This window comes from Austrofundulus limnaeus, unplaced genomic scaffold, assembly GCF_001266775.1.
Source record: "Austrofundulus limnaeus strain Quisiro unplaced genomic scaffold, Austrofundulus_limnaeus-1.0 Scaffold30, whole genome shotgun sequence".
Lineage (NCBI taxonomy): Eukaryota > Metazoa > Chordata > Actinopteri > Cyprinodontiformes > Rivulidae > Austrofundulus > Austrofundulus limnaeus.
The window spans coordinates 2790667-2802084 of NW_013952432.1; the positions used below are offsets into that span (position 1 = coordinate 2790667).

Consider the following 11418-nt stretch of genomic DNA (forward strand, 5'->3'; position numbering starts at 1 on the left):
GCCCCTGGACTCTTTACTGGGGAGGGGTGGGGGTTATTGGTTATCCAAGTAAACACCTCAAGAAATGGAAACTTGGGCTGTTTGCATATCCTCTGGTTCTTTATAGAGAAGATATTACAACAATAAAATACAGCCTCCATTATGCATTTTGCAGATGAATATGAGTAGCTGAAGGGAATGCTTTAAAAATTCATTGAGCAGAAATGTGTCAGAGTTGACAGTTTTCTCTCTTTTTTTCCCAGTTTGATCCCCATTAAGCACTTCCCTCTGATTCAATAAATGCTAAAGGGAGTCATTATAATATTCAGATTCATTCTCAGTCCTTTGGGATATAAATCTTTGGAACCCATAAATACTTCTGACTCACATTCTCCGAAAACTTATATCATCATTTTCTTTTCTTTTTTCCATACTTCTAAGCTAATTTAGCACATACAGTAAAAAGTAGCTTCAGAAAATGCTGACTCCCAAATACAATCAAAGTGCTAAGCCACACAACCACCATGACATCTTTGAGCTTCAAAATAAAATATGTTTACTCATGTAAAAAAAATACAATCATTTATATGTTTTTATAAATAAAGTATTTTTTGTTCGTCTGTTTCCCCTTCAGCCTGCAGCATTTTTTGTCTTACAATTTTAAAGGGAAAAAAAAGCACTCGTGGGTTCTGAAAGCCAAACCAGTTTTCAGAACATATTCATGAACTTCTGCAACCACATATTTATCCAAAAYCAGTAAATATTATTCTCTAGACAAGAAAAAAAAAGGAATGAAAGTGATAGTTCAGATATTAAGGTGGCTTTGAAAGGGTTATAAACAGTAAATATTTTACTTGTTGTAAAAAGATTGTTGAACTTGTTGTAAAAAGATTGTTGAACAATCTAATTTTCTCGGTTAATCTGAACGACGCCAAGATCAAAACAAATCATTTATCACATGGAGATTCAACAGCCAGATGCAGCTGCTATTTGCACTTGTAAACAAACAATTGCTCATGCACATAAGTGTTTCCTGCTAAATTATCATGAATAATTAGGTTGTTAAAATTGCATTTGTTATGACATTATTTAGATTACAGTTGCTTTAAGAAGACAGCAATCACTTTGATCTTAGCCCCTCTCAGAYGTYAGCRTRTCCTTCAAGTAAAGGARGTCAATCATAGAGCTATCTACAACWGGTAAGATATTTATTGCTCATAACAATTTAAAGGATATTTACTTTTRAAAGTCTGAACTACTATAAAGAGATTAAAAAAACAACATAATTTCTGCACAGCTATTTTTGACATCTCACATTATTAGAGAAAACAAAGCTCTAACATTGCGTCTTCAACAAAGACAGTAATTAAGCTTTATTAAAAAAAAACATTTCAACTGGTGCTCTGAAAGTTGAAAATATTTCTCCTGAAATTCAGTGATATTCCTCTGCGTGTAAGACAAACAAATATTTAAAATCTCACTCGATAAATGAGTGCTACAAGTAAACATGAACATTTGCCAGGGGGTGAAACAACAGCACAAGCTCTCTCCCAACAATTATCGTAGAAAATATTTTCCCCAACAGACATCTGGATGAAATAAATCAGTACAAGTACTTAAACACAGGCCTGCTGAAAGAAAACACTCGGACACAGACAGAGAGGCTACCAAGTTTCTCGGCCGTCAACATGTTTTTAAGTTAACGTCAGTGCAATAAAAGAAAAATATAAATCTGACTGGCAGCTACAGTAAACACGACAGCTCTATTTTAGCTGACTAACAGCAGTTAACTGGCAAACTTGGCATAGCCCAATCTCTTCATTACACCTCCACAAATATCTTCTATCAATCTGATGTCTTTTCGAGGCATTTTGTGTCTCCATATGTTGATATTGGCTGGTGAGACGTCCCCTTCATACATCAGATTGTACAGGCTTGTGGAGGTGGTGAAAATAAGCTGATTAAGGGCTGCAGGGGACACAGGCACCCCCAGGAAAGTGTGTATTGTCTCTGCCGTCTCCTGGGGGAAGTCGACGACATCCTCGAACCTCAGCTGGAGGAATGACTCCTCTGGGAGACTGTCGGTGACCCTGAGAGCGGCGGCTGTGTGAGCTAGCCACAAATGAGCCAGAATCAAAACAGGGTTTGTCTCGGAATGGGACAGCAGCCTCTGGATGAGTTTAAACTCCGGGGCCACAGCTGGACACCCGTCCCTGACAGAGTCCTCCTTGAATATCAAGGACAGGTGCTGTGGAATGTTTTTGAGCGAGTAAAGGCTGGGTTTGCTGTTATAAACCATGAGATAAATCCATGCACGTGGGTCTCTTACTAAATAGATCGCCCTCAGAGAAGGGCCCACCACTTCCTGTATAAAAGGCAGTTTAAGTGTCCAGCTCCCACTTCGCATGTTGAGGACCACCCGAGCGTTAGGGTACTCCACAACATGCCGTCTCATCTCCCGTATGTACTCTGCATCTCTGTCCAGGCTCGTCTTCAGTTTGCCCTTAAGCTCAGCTGCAGACTGCTCTTTCCTCCTGGATCTTTTCTTCCTGTCCCTAGAGGGGATGACTCGCTGGGGCTGTTTGACCCTGCTGCCCTCTACAAGCTGAATGTTTTGCAAGTGCAGCCTGGTGTTGTGCACCAGCGAATGGAGCCAGCCCTGGATAACCTTAAACCGCCCATGCACTGCATCTGTCCTCGACCACTCGCAGCTGTCAACCACAGAGTCAAACTCAAACTCGGTTTCTGGAATGTCCACATGTTCCGTGGGAACCCTTATGTAAAGAAAGTCGGAGTTATTGTAGAAAAGATGCTTGAGTATTTCTGATCCTGATCCCGGAAGAGCGGTTATGACAATGGTGGGGAGAGGGAGACGGTGCTGTTCGTACAGTCTGATTTGTTTATTTAGCTCGCTTTTGGCATCCCCACCTTTCCATTTTACCCCACAGAGAAGCTGATCACAGCTGTTAGACAAAAACAGCAGCTCGACTATCCACAGAATGAGCACAGACAGGAGGGCGTAACGCATCAGACGGCTGAAACAAACATAAAACTTTCTCTGCATGGTCAAAAATCCTATGGCCACACAAAGAACAACCCCTGCTACCACATTAACTGCAAAACCAATGTCAAACAGCTGACTATCACTGCTGATTTGTTTCGGGATGAGTTGTGCTCCGAGGCCATATCTAATRATTTGATGTCTATCCTCAACTTTACTGTGCCCCCCAAACCCTAAATAAGCCAACCTTGCGCCGATATCTTTATAATTTGTAGCAACAGAGACAATCTTCTCTGTGTTATTAATAGTTAAAGAAAGCCTCACACCATTTTTGCTGCTRTCTATAAATCTACAGTTGGACACTTTAACATAGGGCCCATGCAGCACGTAAGCTACTCTGCTGACTGTGCCTGTCATCTGAAAAGTGACGTTGACATACTGCGTCCACCTCTTCTTAAACTCTGCTGCCTGCTCTGCTTCCTGTATCCTGGTATCAGGACTGTGACCCTGGCTGTCAAACCAAAACATTTTATAATGAGCGTCCCACACATCCATCATGGCGCCGTTGTACCTGTCCATAAATCTGAAAGGAACGTATTTGAAGTCAATGTCAAGATTGTGGAAGAAAGCACTGAGAGACGTCACAAGCGAATCGCCCCACTTCTCCACGTGGTCGAGCACCAGCAGTGTCTGTGAGTTCAGCAGAACCAAGGCTCGGAAYACGCTCTTCAGTCTCATGGCCGGGGAATAGGCGGACACGGCTTCCCCACTCACAAACATGGTGTCTGCGTGCGAGGAGGCGGCAATCACCTCCCCTCTGGTGTCACCCACGCCCTCATCGGTCCAACGCAGCCACTTGGCACACTCCCCTAGCTGACCCTCCCATGGACTGTTGCACTGGCTTGTTGGAGATGGACTAAACACCAGCACATTGTTYAAATAGCTGTACTTTGGGCCATAAAGTGCTTCAGACACAAACACTTGACCGTTAGGGGCAAATGTAAAAGAGTTCTGGTCTGGGTGTTCGTGGCCGGGATTAAAGCTGTTCCAACCATCTACCCAGGAGTAAGGCTTGTCATGGACAATGTCGTAGACTGCTCGCCCACCCAGCCGGCCGGACTTAAAAGAGACAAAAGTATTACTTTGGCCACAGGGAAGCCCGGCTCCGTATGTAACCACCCCCCAGTTTGAGAAAATATGCATTTTCACTTTGCCAAAGTCGTGAGGCGGCTGTGATATGAGGTGGGAGTTGTACCAGATGTACTCTGTGTGCAGCGTGGCCCAGCGCTGGGCAGAAGACTGCCCCATGGGACCATCCTTGGGTCTATGCTTTCTAATCTGTTGAGCCAGCCAGTTCCCTGTCCCGTTCTTCATGACAAATGTGTCGAGGAAAACCAGCTGGCTTTCTGGCCCATAAAACCAGTTGTAGTTGGAGTCTGCTATGCCAACTGTTCTCTGAAAGCCTGGCAGCAGGGTGGCATAATAAAACCAGAAGTGTTCCCGCAGCCAGTTGTTCTGCATGTTGTCGATACTGAAATGGCGCTGGGCTAAAAACACATACTGTGTGATGGACTTGGCTGTGTAGCTTCCGTAGGCGACTCCCTCGTCCAGAGACCCATCAACAACGTGATTCAGAAGATACATAGTTTTCTCCATATAGTTCACTGCCACTTGTTTCCAGATCATGGACTCTGGGTTTTTGTGTGAACCCACCACTATTGCACCAATTAGAATAGCTAAAACATTAGTGGTTTGATGATTCTGGAGATACTGTTTCCCCCACGCTCTGTACTTAGAGAGCTCATACAGTGCTTCTGTCTCKGAGCGAATTTTATTGAGGTAAAGGTCTTTTCTGCGCTCATCCAGAAAGGAAAAAATAAAGTCATAAGCAGTGGCAAACCCCGTCAGAGAGTGCGCCATGGGGACCTCATCATTCGGAGCGCTGGTCACCGTCCAGTCTGGGTACTCAGCCATCCTATCCATAAACTTGATAAGAAACTGCAGGGCAGCAGAGTCCTCGGGGCACAGCAGGCAGTATAGGGCCAGGGGGGGCAGGTTGTTCCCATAAATTTCATTCCACTTGCTTGTAAACTCCTCATGTTTCACAGGGGGCATGTAAGAGGGGACATTAGACAGCATGGTGAGCACAGCCGCCCGAATGACTTTAAAAATGTGACTGTGGGTGGTGGAGGACCTTTGCCTCAAGTGCAACACATCCACTTGGTTAAAATATAGGTTGGGGTAGGAACCGGCAGAGCGSAGTTTCCACTGCTCGGTCACTCTGTCTTGTACGAACTTGACCTGGAGCAAGTCATCTGTAAAAATGTCTCTGTCCGTGGCATTGAAGACCCCMGAGAAAGCTGCCCCCAGGGCAAACAGTGGGTAAAAAAAATATACAACCCACATATAAGCCATATCGCATGATATCAGTACATTTTTCTAAATTACAAAATGAAGCAACTGAATGTTTTCTTCTTTAAATATGTTGCTGTTGAGTTTCAGTTGCAAAAGTCCATAAAATTATTTTTAATGCAAAAGTCAACCCGATAGTCCTTATAAGAAAAAAAAGAAGAAAAATACTTGAGTGCAAAACGTGTTTAACTCAGTTTGAAAAGGTAAAACGTTATAAAAAAAACCTGTCCAGTGTGTTTTCACTTTAGATCCAGGTGAGGCAAAAAATAAAAATAAAAAATAAATCCTTGTGTCCTCATGTTGTCCTCAGTCCGTCCTTTTTCGTAATCAGGATGCTCGTAAAGACTGACATCTCCAGTCTTGCCAGTAACTCAAATTGATCTCCTCCCCTGCACGTTTCATCTCCGGACAAACATCAGAGTCAGCCCCAGTCCGTGTCCGGTCCAATCAGAGCCGCCCAGAGGCTCCAGGAGCAGCCCGACCGAGCTACAGCATCCGCGGACTGGAACCTCAGCGAGCCGCGCATCTCCGCGGAGATCATCGCTTCTCCTCCGTCACACCAACACCACACTCCGTGCTGCTTCTGGGCGCAGAGACCGACCGGAACATTCAACTGTTTGCATTGTTAACAAACCTCCTCTCTTTTCTTGTTTTCTTCCACCCAATACGATTAGAGGAAAGTTGTCGTCACTCCTCAAGTATTCAAAGAATGAAACATTTCACAGACTGTCCGCGGGAAACTGCAGAAAACATCTCGACAGGAYGATTATTCCAAGTGAAAACACGTCCCTTTGGAGAAGACCCGCTGTTGCTTCAGATACACACGCCTCTCATAAGCGCTTGTGTGTGTGTATGCGTGTGTTTGTGTGTGTGTGATCTCCCGTCTCGTCTCCCGTTGTGTCCTCCCGACTGTTCAACACAGTCTGTTTGATTGTTTTCCTGTGAAGGATGGAAAATTTTCCACTGAACTGTAGAGGGAGCCGTGACTTCAGGAGCCCAGCCTCAGTCCTCGTTCTGAAGCTGAATAAATGTTACAGAAAACTATTTCTTATAAYGATGCAAAGCTCTCATCCATCCATGCATCTCATTGAATAACATATTTCTTGTATTTTTAGATTTGCGGAAGCTAAAAAAATTAAATGAGAAAAAATTGCTTATTGCAGATAAAATATGAGATTGACTATTATTTAATGGATTCAGTTGTGAAAGTAAAATTCTGACAAAATGTTTAATTTCACGAGTAGCATTTCTGTTTGGAGAATTAGAGACTATTTTTGAAGGACCAGCAATGTTCACTGCTTCACCCTCTATTTAAAAAAGTATGCTTTTTGGTCACTTGACAAAGTATCATCAAAACTAATTATRGCCAAATGTAAGACGCAATAATGTCTTTGAAATAAGCGTGGAAATAAGCTTTTAATCGACATGTTTTTTGGCAAGTATGCCTAATTTCAAAAAAAATAAACTATTTTTATTTGTTAACATTATTGGCTAAACACTTGCATTCAATGACAAACTTAACAAAAACACATTTACTGCCTAATCTTTTCAGAAAACCACAAATAAAATATACAAATGATCGGAAGTGGAAATAAAGGCAAGAAAAGAAAAGGAAGTTTAAAACTAGCACTTTCAAGGTTGGACTATTACTGATGGGTAAATACAATGACAGTACATCAGTTAACACCAAGGACAATTACACMCAGCTGTGAAACTGAGACAGGAGAAAAGATGGAGTTACATTTAGACAAATTTTCAAAATATTAAATTACTTGCAGGTGACACCACATCAAGGTTTAGTTCGATGTCAGTTCACTGAGCTATTGCCATCTGTGTGTTTGTGGCTTGATTATTCAGTTAAATACATTTGAGAATATGTTTCATTAGAATCTGTCCAGTGCTTCATGAGATATTTTGCTAACAGACTCCACAAGTTAAAGGCAAAGGTCTTGTGTAATCAGTTATTATACGTGTAATGATTACTTTTTGCCACTGAAATCCTGTCATAAGATGATGCTTGTGCTTGTTGATGAAGTCAGTCTGTGTATATTAGGTTTCTGAACAGCATCTTCACTTTATGTAGGACTGCTCTCGCTGCACCAACACCACTCGTGCTGTGCAGCATGGTATCCCTCAGGGAGTACTGTTGCATGATGTTTTTTTTCCCCCCTCCCCACAGCTTGAAGGCAAAGGTTCGCAACAGGAGCACAGTTGGCTTTGTCGGAACGCTGCAGGAAACGCACTCAGTGTTTTCTTTGAGGGAAAAATTCTCCATATGGAGAAGAGATGCAAAAAACATTCCGAAGGGCAAGCTATAATCATAATCTTAAATTGAATTCAGCCTGATTTGTTCTTACAAAGATTTTGTTTTAGGATTCACAAACAAACTTGAAAACCTTGAAATTTAAATAAAATATTACAGGTTACAGTTAAAGGAACAACTCATTTTCATGTTTTGTTGTTCGTGTCAATAACAAGTCAAACAACACTTTGATTCCCTTTGGATCAGAAAATTGTTGCAGTATTTAATAGTAGAAAAAATTATTTAATAGACAATAGTACCATGAAGAAAAACAGTGAGAATTTACAAATATAGACATGGTTTATTAAATAAGAAAATTTTATTTTATTTACAACATAGCACAAATGTTGTTTTTAACGCATATTTATATAGATTGATGTTTTTACCATGTTTGTTAGCTAAATGTGTCACGAACCACTGGATAGATTTTAATGTAAATTTCAAAACACAATTATTATTAATCAATTTTAGATGTTCACCACAGCTAGTCAACAACTTAAACAGTGAATTTCATAACAATTAAAATAAAACCTGTTGATAGTAGCTGAGAGTCATTCACAACACATAGGGCTAACAAAGAATGTAACATATTGCATGAGATTGTCTAAGTTTGACTAAAATAGATACAGTTCCACCATTTCACAGCCTAAGATGCACTTAGTTTAATACATTAATTGAAGTAGCATGTTAAAGAAAAAAAATAACTTTGTTTTGTTTTTCAGAAAATACAAGCTGCCAATAAATGCAACGAAACTAAAAAAAGAAAAGAAAAAGAAAAGTTAAGAAACACAATCAGTTTTAAAAATAAACTGATGTCTAGTCTCCACGTCTTGTGTATTTATACCTTTGAGTCTGTATCAGATTTTCCAGCAGAATAGGATCCTTTATTTGGCATTCACATGTGTGGAAATAAAAGTGTCCATATATTTCTGTTGGACACAAGTTGTAACCACATCTGGCTGCAGCTCATCTCAGTGATGTCAAGACTGCTGTTCCTCTTTCCAGTTTTCCTTTCTGATCTTGCGGAGGAGGTGAGAAGTATTTTTCATTTCACAGTCACTCAAGCTTTTTTTTTTTTTTTTTTTTGCTTCATTCAAAATGTTGTATTAGGCTCAGACCAACATGAAACTGCTCTGCACTCTGGCATCAGAGGAAAGCATTGAGAAAATATCTTCTCCAGATAGGCTTAGAGCCACAGCAGTGTTTGTTTACTGCACACCACTTGTTGAAGGGTTTTTTGTTTGTTTCTTTCTAACTTGCTAGAATAACTTCTAATCATAATGTAGAAACYGGAATAATTAATGTTATGTTCTCTCTTATAACTGAACTTTTTAATACAATGGACTCTTTGGTTGAATGTTACTTACTTTATTAACCTTGCCAAAGAACACTGGCAGATCAGTGTGCACACATACTGTACCACGCACTTGGTGTTCTTCCATTTAAGAACCAAAATAGTACCACTAAACAATGCATTTCTATTGCTAATTGCATAACAATGTCATGTCTAATGCATCATAATTTTAGGAATCATGTCACTTCTAACTTAACCATGTTTCAAATTAAAACTCTTTTAAAATATTTAAAAACCAGTGAGAAACAGCCTTAGGTTATAAGAAAAATAACACTTTATTTGAAGAGGTGTGCATAAGACTGACATGACACTATCATAAACATGACATAACACCTGTCATAAACATTAAGGAGGCTTCATTAATGTTTATGACTGTTGTCATTACGTGCCATAAGGTGAATTATGACACGTTTAATACAAAGTTAACATTGTTCAAAATGTCTTGGTTATGGCAACTTGACATAACTAAGAAATCACGATGTGACACAATCACCTGACTAAGTACAACAAAGGAGTACCTCTGGACATTTTCGTATCAGTAAATATATAGTCAAGTTGTCATAAAGATTTTTTTGTCTTGGKTAATGTCAAGTTGTCATAATCAAGCCATTTTAAACAATGTGAACTTTGCAATAAATGTGTCATAATTTACCAAATAACAGTCATAAACATTCATGTTCATGACAGGTGTCATGCCATGTTTATGACAGTGTCATGTCAGCCTTATGTACACCCCTTCAAATAAAGTGTTACCAAATGTGCCATGGCTGTTTATCTTCCATCATGAATGGCCCTGTACACGCAACAGTAGGCTTCGCTGTGGGGTAGGAGCCATGTWAGGAGGGCAGCAGATACAAAGGGGAGGGACCTGTAAGGGGTGCTTRTTCAAATTTTCAGGCTATGTACATGGTATGCAGCTTTAAAATACTGAAAATTGGTACAAATGAAATGTATAATATTCACCAGAAAGAAGCATCAGTGTGCTGAAGAGATTCAGTGAGCTAGCTGCTCAAGTTAAGTCACTTTGGAAGTCCAGGTTGTTGTTTGGTACTATCTGCATGGCGACATCTTAGCCTACTCCCATCAGAGAAGAATGTGCAACAAAGAAAKCGTCAGATCTTAAACAAACACCGACTGACAAGACTCAACTACTGTCCCCGTGTCTACTGTAGCTCTCCTGCTGTTTCTAAAAGTTGTGTGAAGCTTTGCAAATTCCGGCTTTCCTCGTTAGGATTTTACAAAACTCCAGCTGAACATGTTGAAAGGAGAGGCTGGCACTGACAGGCTGTGTCCCTTATTAAAAAAATGYCACGCTGGGAGCAAAGGGAGGTGCGGACCAGGCCCTTGAAAGACTTCCTTCCTTTACACCCTGCAGAAAATTTCAATTTCGCCCACAGAGCCTCGGGTTGCTCAGCATGCTGGTCTCCTGCACTGGGCCTACTGGGTGGAGGCAGAAGGAAAATTCAAACTATTCGAGCTTCAAAGTCTTTGTGGGACAATCTGTCAGTCAGAGTATTGGTTTGGGTAGAGCTGGTGACCAAATAATACTTAAAATGACTRAAAGCATCACAAAATGACTGAAACTGTCAAAACAAAATTCCCATCAACTTGAGAGCACTACTCTACGGCATTGTGTTCTTATTAATATTAATTTTGACAATAACAGTTAAGATTTGTTTGTTTGCTCCAGAGTGCCAGTGAGACCTTTACAAGCACAGCTTGTGTACCGTACAGTACCTGCTCAACCCCTCAGGTGTACAACCCAAGTTCTGAAAGTTCCCATGAATATTTCAAGATGCTAATCTCAGCATCCTGGAGGCTAATTTGAATTTTAAAAGGTGACAGGAAAAGGGATGAAGATGGCGTAAGCTGTTTAAATACAGCAAGCACCCACCACCTCCAGTTGAGGATTACAATAGTCTTCCTCGCTCCCTTCTGCCATCACAGTGTCTCCTCTGCAAGAATCGATTTCCTTCTGTTTTCTCCTTTGCTGATACATCCATGCAGATATTGGTTTGAGAAACACGACACATTGGCTCTGTAAAGAAGCCAACAAACAGCCCTCTAAACTAATTCCCATTCCCAGAGAGTGACATGTGATTTTCTCCAAGGGTGCCAAATTAAACATCCCACTGTGACTGATACATCGTTTACCGCCAGTGTTGTGATTTAGGTCTTCGCAGGGTGAGATTACAACACCAGCAATGTTTTTTTTTTCTCCTTCCCAATATTCTTGCTCTACCCTCGGAGAGTCTGGGGCTTAATCTGATGCTGTCAGGACTCATCTTTTCAAGGCAGGCACATCAAAGAGTCGAGAGGAGAATCTGTTCTCTTATGTGTGCATTATTTAAATAGGCAAACTTGCATCTC

At 40.9% G+C, this 11418-nt stretch overlaps 1 protein-coding gene across 1 annotated transcript; it reads right to left on the reverse strand.

Moving 5' to 3' along the window:
* Window positions 1-80: 80 nt before the first annotated feature.
* dselb (dermatan sulfate epimerase like b) lies at window positions 81-6291 on the reverse strand. Its single transcript, XM_014005439.1, has one exon. The coding sequence runs from the start codon at window positions 5393-5395 to the stop codon at window positions 1766-1768; it is 3630 nt and encodes a 1209-aa protein (XP_013860893.1). The 5' UTR covers window positions 5396-6291; the 3' UTR covers window positions 81-1765.
* Window positions 6292-11418: the final 5127 nt, after the last annotated feature.